The sequence below is a fragment of the Carcharodon carcharias genome, chromosome 2 (assembly GCF_017639515.1).
Source record: "Carcharodon carcharias isolate sCarCar2 chromosome 2, sCarCar2.pri, whole genome shotgun sequence".
NCBI classification, from domain to species: Eukaryota; Metazoa; Chordata; class Chondrichthyes; order Lamniformes; family Lamnidae; genus Carcharodon; species Carcharodon carcharias.
In genome coordinates, this window is record NC_054468.1 from 237,796,313 (window position 1) to 237,820,312 (window position 24,000).

A 24,000-nucleotide genomic window follows, 5' to 3' on the forward strand; every position below is an offset into this window, starting at 1 on the left:
TCTGAGGCCAGATCCTTTCTCACTAATGTCTTTATGTCATCCTTTACTATCAGGACTACCCCTCCTCATTTTTCATTCTGTCTGTCTGTCTTTCTGAAATATTGTGTACCCTGGAATATTTATTTCTCAACTTCGATCACCTTGCAACCATGTTTCTGTAATGGCGATTAGATCCAAATCATTTGCCTCAATTTGTGCCACTAGTTGTGGCCTAGGCAAACCCATCTACTGTTGCCCCAGTTGAGGCCCTTAGTGATCAATTATTGACCACTTGAGGGCTGTTTCCCACCCAGCCTCAATTTTCAGACTGGCGGGAGGAGTTGGGGGGTGGAGCCGAAAATTAGCCATACTCAGCCTGGAATGGGAGGGATGTGGTGCATACATCAGCAGCCTCTTTTTAACATCAGGCGCCACTCCATCACCCCCAGAAGATCCAGCTGCTGCAGATCCCCCCTCCCCCCAAGCCTCTCCACCTACACCCCCACGCCCCTCTGTCCACCCCGCTGGGCCTCCCCTCTCTGCCCCAAGTCCACTAAAACTTACCTGGTCCTGGAATCCTGGGACATAGATTGTGGGAACTGTTTGCCATCCCAGTCCTGTCCGCTGCAGCTTCTGGTTGTGCAGGGACTAGCGAGTTGTCAGCCAATCAGATTAGCTGGCAGCTCTCTGACACGAGACTGCCCAGTCAGAGGTGGAAGCTCTGCCTCCAGCCAGTTAATGCTTGAGCATTGAATGGCTGCAGAGCAGGCTGAATCGATGGGGCATCTTCTCCATGACTCTTCAGATGGTGGAAACAGAAACCCCGATGGGAATCGGGGGAAAACTCTCCGCCGGTTGGAGTCAAACCTAGCACAAAGGAAGATGGTTGTGGTTGTTGGAGGTCAGTCATTCAGCTTCAAAATATCATTGCAGGAGTTCCTCAGGGTGTGTCCTCGACCCAAATGTCTTCAGTTGCTTCATCAATGATCTTCCTTCCATCATAAGGTCAGAAGTGGAGGTGTTCGCTAATGATTGTACAATGTTCAGCACCATTTGTGACTCCACAGATAGTGAAGCAGTCCATGTTCAAATGCAGCAAGACCTGGACAATATCCAGGCTTGGCTGACAAGTGACAAGTAACATTCACACCAAACAAGTGCCAGGCAATGACCATCTACAACAAGAGAGAATCTAACAATCGCCCCTTGACATTCAATGGCATTGCCATCACTGAATCCCCCACTATCAACATCCTGGGGGTTACCATTAACCAAAAACTGAATTGGACTAGCCATATAAATACTGTGGCTACAAGAGCAGATAAGAGGCTAGGAATCCTATGGTGAGTAACTCACCTCTTGACTCCCCAAAGCTCATCCACCATCTACAAGGCACAAGTCAGGAGTGTGATGGAATACTCCCCACTTGCCTGGATGAGTGCAGCTCCCACAACACTCAAGAAGCTGGACACCATCAAGGATAAAGCAGCCCACTTCACTGGCACCACATCCACAAATATTCATTACCTCCACCACTGATGCACAGTAGCAGCAGTGTGTACCATCCACAAGATGCACTGCAGGAATTCACCGAGGCTCCTTAGGCAGCACCTCCCAAACCCATGACTACTACCATCTAGAAGGACAAGGGCAGCAGGTAGATGGGAACACCACCACTTGGAAGTTCCCTTCGAAGTCACTCACCATCCTGACTTGGAAATATATCACCGTTCCTTCACTGTCGCTGGGTCACAATCCTAGAACCCCCTTCCCAGCAGCTCTACACCACATGGACTGCAGCGGTTCAAGAAGGCTTCTCACTACCACTTTCTCAAGGGCAATTAGGATGGGTAATAAATGCTGGCCTAGCCAGCGACATCCACATCCCATGAATGAATAAAAATTATACTACGTGTTTGATGCACTCTCCAGTCCCTGATCATTGACAGACTCTAAAGTTCTGCCTAACCTAAGGGATGTGACTGTTGCCTGCAACAAAGTATCCAGGTAACTCACCCCATCCCCGATGCTCTGCACTGTCCACAGCTCAAACTCCAGCTCAGCAGCTCAGCAGACACTTGCTGCAGATATGGTTGTCCTGAAGTGCAGTGCATTCCACAGATTCCCATATGCTGCAGTCATGGCACAACACCAACCCTGCCATTTCTGTCCAAACGTATTTACCTAATTAGTTAATTAGGTCATAATTTACACAGATAACATAATAGAAAGTTGCACTCACCTAACTTGAAGATGAAGAAGTAAACTCACCAACTATCGGAGGCTGAAAGAAAGTGGACAAAGGAGCATCTCATTCCCCCTGTGCACTGAATTCCCACTTGAATCAAATTCCCAACTACACACTCTGTCAACATTTCACTCCAAGGTAGTCTCCTCTCTGTGCGTCCCCTTACTTAGTTTTAAAACAATCAATAATACTTTCATAGTCACAATTACTGAGACGAGCTTTATATTCCAGATTTTCTTAATTTAATTTAAATTCCGACAGCTGCCATGGTGTGATTTGACCCCACGTCCCCAGAGGAATAACACGGTATAATATTGACATTCACCAGTTCTCTGGCACCGCCCCTTCCCCAACCCCCGACTGTATCTAAGGAGGATTGGAAGACTGTGGCCAATTTCCACTCTTCCCTCAGTATCCTCGGATGGATCTCATCCATTCCAACTGTAGGTTTCGCCGGCCTTTCTAATGCTGTACCGCCTTGTTATCAAATTGACCCCATCCCATGTCTCAACTGCCTCCTCCATCACTCTGACTTTGCCCTTTTAGGTCCCTAATTGACCCCAGCCCTCTTACTACTTTGAATTCCTAAGGGATATGATGATGAGGGACAGGGGAATAATGTGAGAGGGATCCAGCATAAGGAAAGGGGAGGGGGGACTGTGGGGTTATGGAGAGGGACTTTAGGGGTGGGGTGTAGAAAAGGGTCTGGGGGGGTGGATATGGAGAGGGGACTGGGGTGGTTATGGAGTGGGAACTGGGGTGTATGGAGAAGGGACTTGGGGGGTATGGAGAGGGAACAGGGGTTATGGAGAGCGGACTGGTGAGTAGAGAGGAGACTGGGGGGTTTGGCGAGGGGACGTGGGGGATGGAGAGGGGACTTGGGGGGCTTTGGAGAGGATTGGGGGTTTGGAAAGAGGACTGGGGGGTGGTATGGAGAGGGAATTATGGAGGATATGGAGAGGGAATTTTGGTGGATATGGGAGGGAATCAGCAGATATGATGAGCTGATGAGGGTTTGATTGGTGGGATTGTTCTGGGAATATGGTGGAATCATTGTGCTTATTGCTGTTTGGCTTTCCTCATAATGTTTCATTCTTATCAGGAACTGCAATCATTTTGAGAAAGGAAAAATATTGAGGACAGATTCCAAAATGCAGAGAGCGTGCAATTATTGCCAGGTCCAATCAGAGGAAAACTGGGTGCAGTTGTTGGAACGTCCTCCCCTGCTGTTTTAGTAAAGTCGATAACCTACAACGTCAGGCAGAGTTTCAGAGTACAGTTGAGCCATAGAGGGTTAGTGTACAGTGAAGTGAAAATCTTTTTTCCAAAATTTAAGCTAAATATGAGTTTTTCCCTGGGGAACAGCTGGCAGTGGCTGTTTGTGTGGAATTAACTTCCTTTATTGCATTAAAGCCCAACACATCTGGTGTGACAATAAATCTTCTTAATACTGGATAATCCTTAACTAAAGCTGTATTTGTTGCGCACGCAAATTGGTTCATGTCAAAGTCTTTGGGTAAACCATTTAGCTGTTAGGATGTTTAAATAACACTGATCCTAAAATCACTTTAAGCAGAAGCAGTTTGTTTCTTCTGGATTATTGGGAATGGTCAGTGCATTATCAGGAACATCGGCAATCTATAATCATCAGAAATAGTCCCTCCTCGATTAGAAAGATTACCACAATCTACAAATACAGGTTTACCCCAGTTACCCAAGGGGCAAATGGCAGTCGGTACCTGCACCCACTGTGGTTGCTTCTTCATTGATGAACCCTGCACCGATATTGGCCACCAGCACTGGCTGTCCCCAAGGACCCGGGGTAAATCTGCAGAATGCTAAACGAAAAGATTTCCTCATCATCTCTGATCAGTGAACAAGGAGAAATGAGGATTGATTAGAATTGTCAAAAACAGCTATACATCAGGATCGATCCCAATCCATCATCAGGAACGATTACCAATCAATCAATTATCAGGAATGATCGCAATCCATCATTAGGAATGATTCCCAATCCATCACCTGGAACGAGCCCCAATCCATCACCAGGAATGATCCCAATCCATCAGCAGGAACAATTCCCAATCCATCATCAGGAATTATATCAATCCATCATCAGGAATGACCCCAATCCATCATCAGGAACAATTCCCAATCCATCAGCTAGAATGATCCCCAATTCAACATCAGGAATTACTCCAACCCATCATCAGGAATGATCTGCAATCCATCATTAGGAATGAACCTAATCCACCATTAGGAATGATCCCAATCTGATAACAGGAACGATTCACAATCCACCATTAGGAATTAACCCCAATTCATCTTCAGGAATGATCCCAATCCATGAATTATCAGGAATGATTCCAATCCATCATCAGGAATGATCCGAATCCCATCAACAGGAATGATTCCCAATCCATCAATTATCAGGAATGATCCCCAATCCATCATCAGGAACGATCCCCAATCCATCATTAGAGATGATTCCCAATCCATAATCAGAAATTATCCCACTCCATCATCAGGAATTATCGCAATCCATCAATTATCAGGACTGATCCCCAGTCCATCATCAGGAGTAATCCCAATCCATCATCAGGAATGATCCCCAATCCATCAGTTACCAGGAATGATTCCAGTCCATCACCAGGAACGATACTAATCCATCTTCAGGAATAATTCCCAATCCATCATCAGGAACAATCATAAGCCATCAACAGGAATGACTCCCAATATATCAATTATCAGGAATGATTCCAATCCATTATCAGGAATGACCCCAATCTGTCATCAGCAATAATTTCCAATCCATCATCAGGAATAATTTCCAATCCATCATCAGGAATGATTCCAATCCATGATCAGGAATGATCCGTAATTCATCATCAGGAACAATTATAATCCATCAACAGGAATGATTTTCATCAATCGATTATCAGGAATGATCCCCAATTCATCAACAAGAGTAATCCCAAATCATCATCAGGATCGGTTCCAAATCGATCAATTATCAGGAATGATCACAGTCCATTAGCAGAAACGATCACAGTCCATCAAAAGGAGTGATTCCCTATCCATCAACAAGAACGATCCCAGTCCATCAACAGAATGATCCCCAATCCATCAATAGGAACGATTCCCAATCCATCAACAGGATCGATTCCCAATCCATCATCAGGAACGATTTGCAATCGATCAACAAGAACCATTGGTCTAAAAAACCATCACGTGGACACTCCAGGAAATCCTCCTCCACAGTATTATTGCTAGTTTGATGTGTCCAATCTATATGTAGATTAAAGTCAATCATGATTACAGTTGTATTTTTATTGCATGCATCTCTAATTTCCTGTTTAATGCCTTCCCTTACATCTCCATTACTGTTTGGGAGTGTATTGACAACTCCCACCAATGTTTTCTGCCCCTTGGTGTTTCTTATCTCCACCCAAACAGATACCATATCATGATTTTCTGAGCCAATATCCTTCGTTACTATTGCATTGATTTCCTCCTTTACTAACAGTGCTACCCCACCTCTTTTCCCTAATTGTCTGTCCTTCCTAAATATTGAATACCCCTGGATGCTCAGTTCCCATCCTTGGTCACCCTGCAGCCATGTCTCCATAATGGCATAACCATTTATATCTATTTACGCTGTTATTTCATCTACCTTATTGCAAATGCTCCACGCATTAAGATACAGTGTCTTTAGACTTGTCTTTTTAACCGTGTTAGTCATCTTAGCTTTATTTTGCACTATGACCCCATTTGTTTCTCACCCTTGTTTTTTCTGCCTTCCACTTTTGCTTCTTACCTTTCTGTCTTTCGTTTTTATCCTTGTTTCCCCTCCTGTCTCCCTGCTCAGGTTCCCATCCCCCTGCCATTCTAGTTCAAACTCTCCCTGACCACACTAGCAAACTTAGCAGGTCTGGCAGCATCTGTGGAGAGTGAAACAGTTAATGTTTCAGGTCGTGACCTTTCATTAGAACTGGGAAATGTTAGAAATGTAATAGCTTTTAAAGAGCCTTTTACTGATTCTCTCTCTCTCTCTCTCTCATATGCAGTCCCAGCATTCCCATCTGGTCATTCAACAGTTGGTGGGCCACCTGGATGCCAACAGTAAGAGTGCTGCCAAAGTGCGCACTGGCATTGTGGAGGTGCTGTCGGAGTCTGCTGTCATCGCAGCTGGTGGATCTGTAGGTGGGTTAGAAGGACTTCTTATGTTTCCTCATTCCACGTGTTGCCTTGTATAGATTATAATGCATTAATAGTGGGACACCGTGCAGTTATTGTGTTGGTGGGCTTTGCTGGATTGTCTGTTGCAAATCAGTTACATATGATGGATGTCGTTCAGCACACCCAGGAAAATCAGACAGTTAACATAGTGACTTTGTAGTTAAATAAGGTAGTAACATCAGCAGCTGATCGCCCACGTAACTGGAGAAAACCCATCAGGTGAACATAACATAAGAAATAGCAGCAAGAGTGGGCCATTCTCCCCTCAAGCCTAGTCCCTTAAATAAAATCATAGCCGATCTGATTGTGGCCTTAACTCCATTTTCCTATCTGTTCCATATAACCCTTGGCTGCTTTAATTTTACTCATTAACCTCTGATGTGGGACTTTATCAAAAGCTTTCTGAAAATCCAAATACACTACATCCACTGGTTCTCCCTTATCTATTCTGCTGATCATGTCCTCAACAAAACTCCAGTAGACTTGTCAAACATGATTTCCCTTTCATAAATCAATGTTGACTTTGTCTAATCCTGTTGATACTTTCTAAGTGTTCTCTTATCACATCTTTTATAATAAACTGTAGCATTTTCCCTACTACTGATGTTAGGCTAACTGGTCTGTAATTCCCTGTTTTCTCCCTCCTTTTTTTAAATAGTGGAGTTACATTCGCCACCCTCCAATCTGTCGGGACTGTTCCAGAATCGACTGAATTTTGGAAGATGACAACCAACACATCCACCATTTCCATGGCCACCTCCTTTAGTACCCTGGGATGTAGATTATCAGGCCCTGGGGATTTATCAGCTTTCAGTCCCATTAATCTTCCAGTACTATTGTTTTAGTAATACTAATTTCCTTCAATTCCTCTTTCTCACTAGACCCTTGGTTCCCTAGTATTTCTGGGAAGTTATTTGTGTCTTCCTCTGTGAAAACAGAACTAAAGTAGTTGTTTAATTTCTCGGCCATTTCCTTGTTCTCTATTATAAATTCTTCCATTTCAGACTGTAAGAGACCCACATTTATCTTTGCTAATCTTTTTCTTTTTGCATACTTATGGAAGCTTTCACAGTCCACTTTTATGTTCCTTGCAAGTTTATTTTCATATTCTATTTTCCCTCTCTTAATCAACCTCTTAGTCCTCCTTTGTTGAATTCTAAACTGCTCCCAATCCTCAGGCTTGCTACTTTTTCTAGCAACTTTATATGACTTCTCTTTGGATCTAATTCTATCCTCAATTTCGTTCATGAGCCATGGTTGGGCTGCTTTTCCTGTTGTGTTATTGCATCAGAAAGGAATGTATAACTGTTGCAATATATACATTCATTCTTTAAATATTAACCACTGCATATCCATTGGTCTTAATTGGCATCTGATCCTCACAGAGCCATGTGAAAAGGGATGTAGGGTCAAACTATCAAGGGCCACAGCTGCTGCACAGAAGCAAAATGGATCCTACAAGCCTCAATGTTCCCAGTGTAATGTTCATGATAGTCAAAGTACCATGTTTCCAGTTATGGCACAAGTACAAGGATTAGGTATCAATAGTTAGTGTCAAGGCTATTGGAGGAGAACTGAGAATAGCCTAACAGAGGGTTATAGTACATTAGTCTATTGAGCCTAATGAAGACTCTCATTATGAATGCATAGTCATGTCTGAGGGGGGATGCTCAGCCACCTTTCAGCCTCTAGGATGTAATTATCCTGCAGGTGGTGGCCTGGGTTGCCATGTACAGGCTGAGGGCAGGTCAAAGGCTAGAGACTGAACTCATGCCTTAGATATGGAGGGAGACCACTCAAAGAGAACTACCATAGATTGCTCAATTGTATCCGTTCACAGATACAAGGAGCAGTGGAGAATGCAGGCTGCAGGCAACGGCGCCTTGTTAATAGCTGTGATTAGAATGAGGTAAAGAAGGACCCATCATCGATTGGCACAGCTCCAGGAATACCATTGTCCTGAGGAGCAAGAGCCAGCAGAGCCCCAGGAAGTCCCAGATGCTCCCGAGGAGGGGCAAAATCCACAAAGTGCTTTGGCATGAGCAACGGTCTACAGAAGATGCAGTTCATACATGGAGATGAGTGAGAGACAGTGCTGCAGGCGCCTTCATTTGTCTAGGGTTGTGGTAGCTCACACTTGCCACCTTCTCCATGAGGTGTTCATGCCGCAAGGACTTGGACGGCATCCCATGCTGGTTGCTTTGAAGGTAACTGCCTCACTGAACATTTTTGCCAGCGGATCCTTCTAGGGCTGTACTGGGGATCTTTGTGGAATCTCACAATTGGTGACACACAAATGCATTAGGGAGGTGACAGATGTCCTTTTCAGTAAGGCTTACCCGTGTGTGTAGTTCTGTATGGATGACGCAAGCCAGGCTGCCAGAGCTGTCCATTGACTGCACACATGTGGCCGTGAGAGTTCCCTGGCAGCAGCCTGGGAGACTCATTAATAGAAAATTAATTCATTCTCTGAACGTTCAGCTCATTTGTGATCACAGAAAGCAGATCCAGCATGTTTGTGCTAGGTACCCAGGAGCTCTCACAATTCTTACATTTTGAGTCACTTGCAGATGCCACGGATCTTTGAGAGACCTCGGCGCTCAGAGCGTTGGTTCCTCAATGAAAAGGGTACCCCTAGAAGGCATGGCTAATGATGCCCTTTCGTTGGCCACAGAGTGCATCTGAGGAGAGACACAAAGCAGCACATTTTGCCACAGATTCCATAATAGCGCAAACTATTGGCCTCCTGAAAATACATTTGCGATAATTAGACTGGTCAGGTAGGGCTCTCCATTATTCATCACAGAGAGTGCCCTGCATTATTGTTGTTTGCTGTACCCTAGTGTTCTAAAGGGGGGATGTGTTGCCAGAGGGAGACATTGAGGAGCAAGATGTCTCCTTGGATGAGGGAGACATGGAAGGAGATGACTCTGAAGAGGGGGAGGATTCAGATGAGCCACATAAGGATGCCATTGAATGGGCATGACGTGGCAGATATACCTGCAACAACCTCATTGCTACAAGATTCCGGGAAGAATCTGTGATGCCAAATTTTCACAGTTGAAGTTCCCTTCAGCCTACGATGTAGGGGATGTAACAACAACTTCATTCTCAATGTGAACACCTCAGGACAGGTCAAAATCTTATAATGATCATGGAAGCAGCATAAGTCACCTTCTTCCCGAACAATGAGGTCATTCTTGGAAGGCATTGTAGCCTTGGCAACAAGTGGCTGCTATGGAATGTGATTAGCACTCATCTAGAGCACGTCCTTAAGCAACTCCACAGAGTACAATCATTTCAACCATGGTATCACCAAGTCAGTAGGCATGGCAGCTCCCAAAAGGCTGAAAAGCCAATTCAAACATGGTTGCATTCATGTCAATATGACATCAGCTTAGCAAGGCAGCCCGAGCAAAACAAAACATTCTTCAATGGTTTGCGCTTGGACATCTCAAGAGGGAGCAGCATCCGGAGAACTCCATTTTCTTCATTGCCAGCTCTCATGGATGAATAATGCAGGGACATCATCTTGCTACTGACCACTAGTAGCCCTTGGCACGTTACAGTGACCTGTAACTCAACATCCTGCACCCAAAGCTGCAAGGTTTGTTTGCATTGTCTTCACAGAGAGTGCCTCACTGGGACCATGAGTTGACTATTTACAAACACTCAGGACCCCGCATTTGTGGGAGCTTGCCAACTTTCTGTCGTGGATGACCTTTGCATTGGGGAGAAATGTGGCCCAGCCAGTATTGACACAGCAACCAATGACAACATCCTCCCTTCATTGACACTGCTGAGGACTTAGGAGATGTGCAAAAGAATCACTTTCAGAGCATGACAGTACTCGATATTGTCCATCTCACAAACGCTGAGCCTGTTATACACCCTAGGTCAATGAATACACTACCATGCAATGAATTCCGTATCAAGTTGTGTGCTGTGCCTTTACACAAGGATCACGTAAAGCCCTGCTAAGCAGCTACCTCTGACATCATGCACTCATATCCCTCTCCCAGATATTTGTAATGTTCCAGTTTGATCCTTACTTCCCTAGTTCAGCATCATGCATGGGGACAGTGGGAACTAAGCATGGAATGAAGTTCAACCTTAAACATGAAGACAATATCAAGCCTCAGAGAGGCAAGGATGCCTATGGTGCTCCATGTTTGATACTACTTTTTCCAAAAATTCACTCTCATAAAATAAACGCCATTGCAAAGTACATCTTGAAGAAACGATAATAATGTTAGTCATGACAAATATTTGTGCCATGCACAACAACATACATCAGTGCCACAGCAGTAGGATAATCACTAACCTTGATGAGCAATTCTCCTGAGCCCACATATTGTCAGTCTGAGATGTAAGGCTGACAAGTGTATTAGCCAACCAATAATATCACATATGATGTGTCTTTGCTGTGGTGAGGTTGTGTGAGAATTAATGCAACTGAAGATCCAAATGGGAGTTCATTGGTGGGGGGGTACATGTCATGTTTGCCCCTTGAATGAACACAGGACCTTGAATCACACAGATTAGGCATTGAATCCATGAGGCTTGGAGAAGGATTCATGCAAAATATATTTGCAGAAGTCAAAAGTATATACAAGGGAATACCCTTGTCACCAGTGTGCATTCAAAACTTCTTTTCTAACCTTATCGCCATGTCTAGGTGCAGCCCTGACACCCACAGCAGAGGTGGAGGTAGCCTGCTGATTGCTGTGCTCTGTTTTCTGAAATGGCTTCAGCAGGAGTACTCTGTGGCACAAGACCTTGAGAGCTCTGGCCTGCTAACGGTCTCCTGCCCTGGGACAGGTGCACCCTCCTTGGCCTGACCTGGAGTTGATGGGGTCACTGGCAGAGGGGAGTTGGAGTGCCAGATCACCCTTTGAGTGTCCTGGATGGATGCTCCTGGGTGCCTTGCTGACTCTGCTCCTCGCTTTGGGTTCCCAAAAGCCCCTCCCTGACTCATTGAGGAGAAGGGACACTTGGGGGGAGATTGAGGTGCCCCATTCCCCCTCACACCTAGCCATTGCTGGAATGCACACATGGCTAGAATGCTGGAGTGTAGCTCTGAGCACAAATCCAACAGAAATCGCTGGACCTGGGTCCCCAACGCGGCTGCCACTCTTCCAATGGTGACTTTGATGTGCCCGCATGCTGGAGCCACGACATCAGACAGACCATGGACGGACTCCTCCATCCTTCGCTCTAGTCTGCTGACAGCCTGCGACATCTCTGGCTGATGCTCTCCTGCCTGTCTTGGCATCTCCGACATTTCTCTTATGGCCAATTCCAGAGACTCATCATCGGACCCAGTCTCAGGAGGGGCCTGGTCTCCAGCTATTCTCTGAGTGTCAGAGACTTTGGCTGCCACTGTCTCACCAGCTGTGGACCAGTGTCAGTGAGGTGATCACCAGATTGTGAACCTGAACCTACTCAAGAACTAGGTCCCACCGAGGCGTGTGTATCTGCGCTGGTGGAAGGTGCAGGTGAATGCAGTGACAGTTTTGCCTGATAAGCCTGCTTCCTCCTCAGATGTAGTCCGGGGACTGGGGCTGAGTTAGCTGGAGGAGGACATCCTTCACCTTTTCTTGCTGGTGCCTGGAATAGAGAGAAGAGAGAATTTGTGATTGACTAGACAAGCTCATATATTATAGTTCACTCACAGTCATTGTCTGCATTTTGCCCATATATGCTGGATGCTCCCTCACTGGCTTGTTGGAGGAGGCTGATATTGCCTTCCATGCAGGAATGAACCCTATCTTCACCAGCCAGTGCTGTGGCCTGTTCCTAGAATGTTGAGAGTGTCCTCAACTCCAGTATACCCCCTCCGGTCTTGGCTCTCTCCTTTCTGTTGTGGATGATCTTGTCCTGCATGAAGAAAGGTGGATTGACTGTGAGCACTATGGATGAAGGAGTGGTTCAGAAACAAGCCTGACTGTTGTGTGTGCTGAGCCATCCCCAGTAAGGGGTTAAGAGATTGTTTGTGCAGGATCTTACATGAGATGGTGAGCTTAAACTGGCTGGCAGACAATCAGTGTTGATGTTCCATCTGCTGGTCATGAGTGATGTGCCTGTGGGCTCTAACCCTTAGGTACGCCGATGCCCTAAATAAGATTGTGAGTTTGAAATGAGTAGGAGCTTCACTTACCGTGGCAGAGCAGAGCAGATCATTCATCCTTTTGTGGCACTACAGGGCAATCCTTTTTTGTTTGTCATGGGTTCTAAATTCCATGGCGACCTCCTCCCTGGCCGGCATGCTCAGGAAAGAGGACCTCCTGCCTTCCCTGGAGGAGAATCCCCAGGGATGCTTGGCTGAACCATGGTGCTGCCAGTCTGGTTCTCCTTGTCGTTGTGGGGTGTTAACTATTATGAATATACAGTAAGGGGCACTGTTGTTGTGGGGTGTTAACTATTATGAATAGACAGTAAGGGACACTTGTTGTTGTGGGGTGTTAACTATTATGAATTTACAGTAAGTGGCACTTGTTGTTATGGGGTGTTAACTATTATGAATATACAGTAAGGGGCACTTATTGTTGTGGGGTATTAACTATTATGAATATACAGTAAGGGGCACTTGTTGTGGGGTGTTAACTATTATGAATAGACAGTAACTCTTTCGAGTACAAACCCATTTCCATCCGTTTCAGATGAAGTTACATTGTTTTATAGTTTGCCATTGTGAGATTTGAACTCTTGATCTTGGGGTTACAAACCCAGTACCATAACCACTTGGCTATGAATAAACAGTAAGGGGCACTTATTGTTGTGGGGTATTAACTATTATGAATAGACAGTAATTGGCACTTGTTGTTATGGGGTGTTAACTATTATGAATATACAGTAAGGGACACTGTTGTTGTGGGGTGTTAACTATTATGAATAGACTGTAAGGGACACTTATTGTTGTGGGGTGTTAACTATTATGAATTTACAGTAATTGGCACTTGTTGTTATGGGGTGTTAACTATTATGAATAGATAGTAAGGGGCACTTGTGGGATGTTAACTATTATGAATATACAGTAAGAGGCACTTATTGTTGTGGGGTGTTAACTATTATGAATTTACAGTAAGTGGCACTTGTTGTTATGGAGTGTTAATTATTATGAATAAACAGTAAGGGGCACTTATTGTTGTGGGGTGTTAACTATTATGAATAGTCTGGAAGTGGCACTTGTTATGGGATGTTAACTATAATGAATAAACAGTAAGGGGCACTTGTTGTTGTGGGGTGTTAACTATAATGAATAAACAGTAAGGGGCACTTGTTGTGGGGTGTTAACTGTTATGAATATACAGTAAGAGACAATTGTTGTGGGGTGTTAACTATTATGAATAGACTGTAAGGGGCACTTGTTGTGGGGTGTTAACTATTATGAATATACAGGAAGGGGCACTGTTGTGGGGTGTTAACTATTATGAATTGACAGTAAGGGGCACTTGTTGTGGGGTGTTAACTATTATGAATAGACAGTAAGGGGCACTTGTAGTGGGGTGTTAACTGTTATGAATATACAGTAAGAGACAATTGTTGTGGGGTGTTAACTATTATGAATAGACAGTAAAGGACACTTGTTGTTGTGGGGTGGTAACTATTATGAATCGACCGTAAGGTGGACTTGTTGTTGTGGGGTGTTAACTATTATGAATATACAGTAAGGGACACGTTGTTGTGGGGTGGTAACTATTATGAATCGACCGTAAGGTGGACTTGTTGTTATGGGGTGTTAACTATCATGAATATACAGTAAGGGGAACTGTTGTTGTGGGGTGTTAACTATTATGAATAGACAGTAAGGGGTGCTTGTTGTGGGGTGTTAACTATTATGAATATACACTGAGGGCCACTTGTTGTTGTGGGGTGTTAACTATTATGAATAGACAGTAAGGGGCACTTGTTGTGGGATGTTAACTGTTATGAATATACAGTAAGGGACAATTGTTTTGGGGTGTTAAATATTATGAATAGACAGTAAGGGGCACTTGTTTTGGGGTGTTGACTATTATGAATAGACAGTAAGGGGCACTTGTTGTGGGGTATTAACTATTATGAATATACAGTAAGGGGCACTGTTGTTGTGGGGTGTTAACTATTATGTATAGACAGTAAGGGGCACTTGTAGTGGGGTGTTAATTATTATGAATATACACTGAGGGACACTTGTTGTTGTGGGGTGTTACCTATTATGAATATACAGTAAGCAACACTTATTGTTGTGGTGTATTAACTATTATGAATATACAGTAAGGGGCACTTGTTGTTGTGAGGTGTTAACTATTATGAATATACAGTAAGGGGCACTTGTTGTGAGGTGTTAACTATTATGAATATACAGTAAGGGACACTGTTTTTGTGGGGTGTTAACTATTATGAATATACAGTAAGGGGCACTTGTTGTGAGGTGTTAACTATTATGAATATACAGTAAGGGGCACTTGTTGTTGTGGGGTGGTAACTATTATGAATCGACCATAAGGTGGACTTGTTGTTGTGGGGTGTTAATTATTATGAATATACAGTAAGGGGCACTTGTTGTGGGGTGTTAACTATTATGAATATACAGTAAGGGGCACTTGTTGTGAGGTGTTAACTATTATGAATATACAGTAAGGGGCACTTGTTTTTGTGGGGTGTTAACTATTATGAATATACAGTAAGGGGCACTTGTTGTTGTGGGGTGTTAACTATTATGAATAGTCTGTAAGTGGCACTTGTTATGGGGTGTTAACTATAATGAATAAACAATAAGGGGCACTTGTAGTTGTGGGGCGTTAACTATTATGAATATACTGTGAGGGGCACCATTTGTTGTGGGGTGTTAACTATTATGAATAGACAGTAAGGGGCACTTGTTGTGGGGTGTTAACTATTATGAATATACAGTAAGGGACACTTGTTGTTGTGGGGTGTTAACTATTATGAATAGACTGTAAGGGGCACGTGATGTTGTGGGGTGTTAACTATTATGAATAGACAGTAAGCGGCACTGTTGTTGTGGGGTGTTAACTATTATGAATAGACAGTAAGGGGCACTTGTTGTGGGGTGTTAACTATTATGAATGTACAGTAAGGGGCACTTGTTGTGGGGTGTTAACTATTATGAATATACAGTAAGGGGCACTTGTTGTGGGGTGTTAACTATTATGAATCGTCTGTAAGTGGCACTTGTTATGGGGTGTTAACTATAATGAATAAACAGTAAGGGGCACTTGTTGTGGGGTGTTAACTATTATGAATAGACAGTAAGGGGCACTTGTTGTGTGGTGTTAACTATTATGAATGTACAGTAAGGGGCACTTGTTGTGGGGTGTTAACTATTATGAATATACAGTAAGGGGCACTTGTTGTGGGGTGTTAACTATTATGAATCGTCTGTAAGTGGCACTTGTTATGGGGTGTTAACTATAATGAATAAACAGTAAGGGGCACTTGTTGTGGGGTGTTAACTATTATGAATATACACTGAGGGGCACTTGTTGTTGTGTGGTGTTAACTATTATGAATAGACAGTAAGGGGCACTTGTGGGGTGTTAACTATTATGAATATACAGTAAGGGGCACTTGTGGGGTGTTAACTATTATGAATAGACAGTAAAGGACACTTGTTGTGGGGTGTTAACTATTATGAATACTCAGTAAGGGGCATTGTTGTTGTGGGGTGTTTACTATTATGAATATACAGTAAGGGATACTTGTTGTGGGGTGTTAACTATAATGAATATACAGTAAGGGACACTTGTTATGGGGTGTTAACTATAATGAATATACAGTAAGGGGCACTTGTTGTGGGGTGTTAACTTTTATGAATATACATGTTGTTGTGGGGTGTTAACTATTATGCATAGACAGGAAGCGGCACTGTTGTTGTGGGGTGTTAACTATTATGAATATACTGTGAGGGGCACCATTTGTTGTGGGGTGTTAACTATTATGAATATACACTGAGGGGCACTTGTTGTTGTGTGGTGTTAACTATTATGAATAGACAGTAAGGGGCACTTGTTGGGGTGTTTTAACTATTATGAATATACAGTAAGGGGCACTGTTGTTGTGGGGTGTTAACTATTATGAATAGACAGTAAGGGGCACTGTTGTTGTGGGGTGTTAACTATTATGAATAGACAGTAAGGGGCACTTGTGGGGTGTTAACTATTATGAATATACAGTAAGGGGCACTTGTTGTTGTGAGTTGTTAACTATTATGAATAGACAGTAAGGGGCACTTGTTTTGGGGTGTTAACTATTATGAATATACAGTAAGGGGCACTTGTTGTTGTGGGGTGTTAACTATTATGAATATACAGTAAGGGGCACTTGTTGTTGTGGGGTGTTAACTATTATGAATATACAGTAACGGGCACTGTTTTTGTGGGGTGTTCACTATTATGAATAGACAGTAAGGGGCACTTGTTTTGGGGTGTTAACTATTATGAATATACAGTAACGGGCACTGTTTTTGTGGGGTGTTCACTATTATGAATAGACAGTAAGGGGCACTTGTTTTGGGGTGTTAACTATTATGAATATACAGTAAGGGGCACTTGTTGTTGTGAGGTGTTAACTATTATGAATAGACAGTAAGGGGCACTTGTTTTGGGGTGTTAACTATTATGAATATACAGTAAGGGGCACTTGTTGTTGTGGGGTGTTAACTATTATGAATAGTCTGTAAGTGGCACTTGTTATGGGGTGTTAACTATAATGAATAAACAATAAGGGGCACTTGTAGTTGTGGGGTGTTAACTATTATGAATATACTGTGAGGGGCACCATTTGTTGTGGGGTGTTAACTATTATGAATAGACAGTAAGGGGCACTGTTGTTGTGGGGTGTTAACTATTATGAATATACTGTGAGGGGCACCATTTGTTGTGGGGTGTTAACTATTATGAATATACAGTAAGGGACACTTGTTGTTGTGGGGTGTTAACTATTATGAATAGACTGTAAGGGGCACTTCATGTTGTGGGGTGTTAACTATTATGAATAGACAGTAAGCGGCACTGTTGTTGTGGGGTGTTAACTATTATGAATAGACAGTAAGGGGCACTTGTTGTGGGGTATTAACTATTATGAATATACACTGAGGGACACTTGTTGTTGTTGGGTGTTAACTATCATGCATAGACAGTAAGGGGCACTTGTTGTTGTGGGGTGTTAACTATTATGAATTGACTGAAAGGGGCACTTGATGTTGTGGGTTGTTAACTATTATGATTAGACAGTAAGGGGCACTGTTGTTCTGGAGTGTTAACTATTATGATTAGACTGTAAGGGGCACTGTTGTTCTGGGGTGTTAACTATTATGATTAGACTGTAAGGGGCACTGTTGTGCTGGGGTGTTAACTATTATGATTAGACTGTAAGGGGCACTGTTGTTGCGGGGTGTTAACTATTATGAATAGACAGTAAGGGGCACTGTTGTGCTGGGGTGTTAACTATTATGATTAGACAGTAAGGGGCACTGTTGTGCTGGGGTGTTAACTATTATGATTAGACAGTAAGGGGCACTGTTATGCCCGCAGCAGGTGTTATTCGCTGAGCAAGACAAATCCCAGAGGAAACTTGCCTTACTGATCATAACTTTTTTTTGTATTTCGAATACGAGGAAAAAACCACTGATCCTAGCAGCACCGAATCCAAGTAACACTTTTATTGTCTTAAAATTTTAAAAAATTATTAACAATAAGAAAAAAACTTAAACACACAAGATTAAAATTACACAGTTGAAACAGTCTTACAAAAGATTCACCAAAAAAATACCCACTTGGCCAGAACACACAAGTAAACTACTTGCAACGGCTCCCTTATAGATTTTTAACCATAAAAATTCAGCAATATTACCCATGGTGAAAACTGCTTCTATTTTAATAAAGTATACCACCCGATTGCTCACTCTCTTCCACTTTGCTGTGGAACTGAAGGAAGTTCAGAACCAGGCTGCTTTCTGAAAACAAGGACTTTTCTGGCTTGAAACTGGATAGCTGCTTCAAATTCACAACTTTCCTCAGCACTGAGCTGGTCTCAGGACATCTCCACCACACAGCCAACACAACTCAACTAAACATCTCCCTTCAATGTATTTTTTCCCTTGTCCTAAGCACCTATTTCAACTCAACTTTTCCAAAATATAAAAACCTTTCATGTCTTTCTATTGCCTCCACTTTCAGGTCAAATAAAATGTAACAACCTTCACTTCTTTACTTTTGAAACCTTTGTAAGTTGTAAAAGTCCCTTAAACTCTCATTGAAAATTAATAGCTGAAAAGTCCTTTCTCTTTAAATTTCCCAAATCTCCCCTTTTGTGAACCCTCTCCCCACCAACTATTTTGTTTCAAGTGAAGAACTAGGCAGAGATGTGATCTCCATTCAAAAGAACACGTGTCAGATAACACCAGCAATTCCTGCGTCGTGTCTTCAGTTTTTCTTCATATCTCAGCCCTCTGGCATGAAAGAGCAATCTCACTTATGTGTACACCTCTTTCAGAGTTTGAGTGACTGTCCTATGGCTCAGTGAGCAGAATGGGACACAGGACAAAGTCCTGCCCCTAAAGGTTAGTATTTCATTGGAGTAAACCTGTGTAAGAAAAGCTCAGCACAATTATAGAACTGATTTTCTACTTGGGGCAGTAATAGAACACATAGAAGTGCCTCTTCTTATGTTACATTCACATGCTTGCATATTCCAGTGTGTGCTGATTTAAATAATGATCTAGAGCTTGGTACTGCAGATTGAGCTTTGCCTTCAGTGATAGCGGGGTGTGCAGGACAGGATATCTGGCACAACAACTACTGTTGTGCCCTAAATATGCAATAACAATTCAAGCAGCACAAAAAATGATAAATCCATTGCCTTTAAGCTTAGGGTACAGTCAGAGAATTGAGAGGATAAGACATGCCCCCTTTAACAACAACGCCTTGGAGGTTAATGCTGAGGGAAGTCAGTGAAGGTTTGGGCTTAAATACACCTTGTTTAAAAGCTGAGCCAGTGTCTCGGTTGCCATAGAAGAAGGGACAGTGCTGATCATATGTGAGAGAATCACTGGCATGGATTAGGAAAAGGTTAACACAAAGAGTATATTCTGAATGCATTTGCTTTCCCTATGATGCTAGACATGGCTCCAATACACGATAACACCCTCTAGCTGCTCCCTGACTTTAGGGGCATGTTGATCATGATGACTCTTTAGCTTTTTTCCCTCACTCACAAGGCTGCCCATGTTTTTGAAGAGCTCACTCCAGCTTCCATGGAAACCTTTCAGTGACGTGGCTCACTTAGCTGGAAATATATAATCTCAATAACGTTACCACACAACAGCCGTTCCATGCTGCTAAATCATTGACTCATGTTCTGCAACATCACTGGTCCTTTATCAAGGTGCTGTGTACATTTAGAGTTTTGATGTATAAAACTCTTTTAATTAAAATCTCTAAGTTCCGAATTCTTAATTTCTCGCAATGGGGCCCTCAGTTGTGCCTGACTTAACAAGGTACAAATAGCTAGTATTAAGGATTCAAGTAGAATTCATTAAGCAAGAATTTACATTTACTTAAAAAAACAATGAAGACAGCATGGAAGTTTCTTCAAGGTCTTAAGCTTGCTCGAGCATTGCCAGCATAGGCAATGCCTTTCTTCTTCTGTCTCTGAAGCGCTGTTACTGTGTTCCAGAAGAATCATAGCACAGAAGCCATGGAAAAACTGTGCCAACAAAGACTCAAATTTTCCAACTTTTATCCCTATTTCTCATTATTCCAGAATCCCTTATTTGGAAATACTCCAAATTCACCTCTTCCATTGGCTTAGGGGTGGAATAGTCCCAGATTTGCACTAAGTGCAGTAGCAGGCAGGTAAAATGACATTTTACCCACGGCCGCAATGGCTCTCTGTAGGCCAGGAGGCATACAACTAGTTCACCAGGCTCCATGTTCCTAATGTTGTACTCCTGAAGGATGAAAGAGAGAGACACGTGGGTTAAGTCTGAAGGCCCCTTAACGCACCTCGGAGAGTGCTGGCCACCAGTTGGATAGCCAGAGATTAGTGTGTTGCATGGCTGCCTGAAACCCCACCTACCACCGCCCCACTCCACCTGACCGATTGGCAGCAGCTTTACCCATTGGACTGCAGGCTGTGCTCTCAGCTCAGGCACAGACATTCTCCTAACCCGCACTGCAAGGCTGCGCTATTAGCTTGTACCATGGGGGAAACTGGTCCAAACTAGGATGATGACATTGCAATCGGCTGAGAGTGCCTCCAGCAGAGATTGCTCCATGACCAGCTTTAGCAAGGAGATTGTACAACGTGCCCATTCATCCAACTATTCTGCAGTCCACTAAAACATTCAATACTCCGCCGTCTGTGCCTAAGGGGTGAAAAGCTCTGGAGCACTCGGTGGCATTTTGATGTCTCTGTGTTGTTTCAGTGGACAGAGAAGCTAGAGGCCCGACTCCAATCATGTCGATGCAGCTGTGTCTGAACTGTGTCAGCTGCAAAGGAGTGGTCAGTTTATACAAGGTTTCCCTAATGCGTGACTGCTTCCCGCCCCCCTGACCCCGCAGGGTAACCCTTGCCCCCACCCCCCCCAATCAAATAGCTTCAACCATAGGTCACCCCTTGCCCCCCGCACCCTCTGGCAATGTGCCCCAACCTTGAAGTCCAACAGGCAATGAGGTTCCCGATGTCCAATGGCGTGAAATGCAGCTTGCCATTGATGAGCTGAGTGGACAATTGCAAACTGGTTCCATGACCTTGTGAAACCAATTTTTGACCTTCTCGGCACATTGTTCGCTCATGTCACCAAACACCCGACGTCAGCGGGCACGGAAACTCCCAGCCTAGATGTGGGTTGCCTGGTGTCACCCCATCTCTGTAACTAGAGTCACGTTGGCTGAAAATAATTGTCCATCTCTTATTGCCTGGGCCCCCAGTGTTAACATTCCATTGTGAATAAATGACACATCCTTGTAGATATAGAGCATTACAAATAGTGTTACATTCTCATCAACATATTTTAACCCATGTCCCACAGATGATAAAACCATGAAGAACAAATGTTAATTACACTTACTACCATAAAGTTAAAAAAATGGTTTTCTCTAATATAGATGTTCTGTGCTCCGGATATGGTTAATCAATTAAACCAATGCATGGTTTTGTTTACAAGATAAGGCTTTTGGCCTGTAAGCTTTAAGCTACCTTTTAGCCATGTCTACAAGATGATGAAGAGGCTCTTAATTGCACACTATACAATTAAAACAACATACAACTGCTGAACCCAGATCCTGAAAGCACCTTCAAAGTTATAAAATCCATTAACATCCTGCTGTCAACCTGAGCTGCAAAATATCCCACTAGCAGCAATTCAAACAGAACTGTTAAGAAGTGGTTAAAATAAAACGTAAGAAATAGGAGCAGGCCCCTTGAGCCTGCTCCACCATTCAATAAGATCATGGCTGATCTTGTGTTTCGATTTCCACTTGCCCATCTAACCTCAATAACGTCTGATTCCCTTGCCTTACAAGAATCTATCTCTCTCTGCCTTAAAAATATTCAATGACCCCGCCTCCACCACCTTCTGAGGCAGAGAGTTCCAAAGTCCACAACCCTCTGAAAGAAAAAAATTCTTCCCATCTCTGTCCTAAAAGGGCGACCCCTAATTTTAAAATGGTGCCCCCTGGTTCTGGACTCACCCACAAGAGGAATCATCTTTCCCACATCCACCTTGTCAATACTGTTCAGGATCTTGCATTCTTAATCAAATTGCCCCTCACTCTTCTAAACTCCAGTGGAAACAAGCCCAGTCTGTCCAACCTTTCCTCATAAGACAATCCACTCATTCCAGGTATCAATCTAGTAAACCTCCTCTGAACCACCTCCAATGCATTTACATCCTTCCTTAAATAAGGAGACCACAACTGCACACAGTAATCGAGATGTGGTCTCACCAATGCCCTGTATAACTGAAGCATAACATCCTTACTTTTATGTTCAATCCCTCTCATAATAGAGGATAACATTCCATTAGCCTTCTTAATTACTTGCTGTACCAGCATACTAGCTTTTTCTGACTCGTGTACTAGATCCCTCTGCACCTCAGAATTAAGCAGCCGTTCTCCATTTAAGTAATACTCTGCTTTTTATTCTTCCTGCCAAAGTGAACAACTTCACATTTTCCCCACATTAAACTCCATTTGCCAGATCTTTGCCCACCCACCCATATCTATATCCATCTGCAACCTCCTCATGTCCTCTTCAAAATGTACTTTCCTACCTATCTTTGTGTCATCTACAAATTTAATTACCATATCTTCACTCCCCTCATTTAAGTCATTGATGTAAATCTTAAAAAGTTGAGGCCCCAGGACAGACCCCCGTGGGACTCTACTCATCACATCCTGCCAATCAGAATAAGACCCATTTATGCCTACTCTCTGCTTTCTGCCAGCCAACCAATCTTCTATCCATGCTAATATGCTACCCCCTACACCATTGGTCCATGGGTGTTAGTTCAGACCAGCATAGAACCCCAAAAGTCATTAGTATTATCAAAATCTTACAGCTGTCACTCAGAGTATGTAGCATGCACTTACTGTATTGCTTTTTTACACAGGACCCACAGTGCTGGAGGTATTTAACACACTGCTACGACATCTCCGCCTCAGCATTGACTATGAACTCACTGGCAAATATGATTCGACCTCCAACATCAGTAACCAGATCATTAAAGAGCATGAGGAGAGAGTTTTTCAGGAAGCTGTCATCAAGACCATTGGTGAGTATCCAACATCCTCCTGCTTTAACCTATCTTAGCCTCTTATCCATTCTTGGGATGTGGGCATCCCTGATGAGGCCAACATCTTTTTCACATCACAATTGAAGCCTTTACATCTAGAAGAGGCACATGGCACTGCTGAAGCAGACATGCTTCCTAGAATTAAAAAGCTTCCTAAAAGGAGAAATAAACAATCTGATATGTTTCTCAATACGATATATAGTGAGTTAGATCATGTGTGAAATATTTTCCATTTCATGCAGTTATATTGGCAGTATTCTGACCCACTACCAGTCCTAGGCCCATCCATCTTTAGTTGCTTCATCAATGACCTTTGCTCCATCAAAGTGGGGTGGTTTGCTGTTGATTGCACAATATTCAGTACCATTTATAACTCCTCAGACACTGGAGCAATATTCAGGCTTGGGTTGATAAGTGGCAAGTAACATTCCCGCCATACAGTGCCAGGCAATAATCATCTCCAACAAGAGAGAATCTAACCATTGCCCCTTGACATTCAATGGCATTACCATCACTGAATCCCCCACTATCAACACCTTGGGGGTTACCATTGACCAGGAACTGAACTGGACTAACCATATAAATACTGTGGCTACATGAGCAGGCCAGAGGCTAGGAATCCTGTGGTGAGTAACTCACCTCCTGACTCCCCAAAGCATGTCCACCATCTACAAGGAACAAGTCAGGAGTGTGATGGAATACTCCCCACTTGCCTGGATAAGTGCAGCTC

The 24,000-nt window shown here is 43.3% G+C and overlaps 1 protein-coding gene across 1 annotated transcript in view; it reads left to right on the forward strand.

Moving 5' to 3' along the window:
* Positions 1-24,000, forward strand: part of LOC121271008 (protein EFR3 homolog B-like) — a 250,589-nt gene that overhangs the window by 42,774 nt on the left and 183,815 nt on the right. The window contains exons 9-10 of the mRNA XM_041176694.1: positions 6,295-6,430; positions 23,088-23,249. Coding sequence (XP_041032628.1) covers positions 6,295-6,430; positions 23,088-23,249 — 298 coding nt within the window. The remainder of the gene's footprint in view (positions 1-6,294; positions 6,431-23,087; positions 23,250-24,000) is intronic.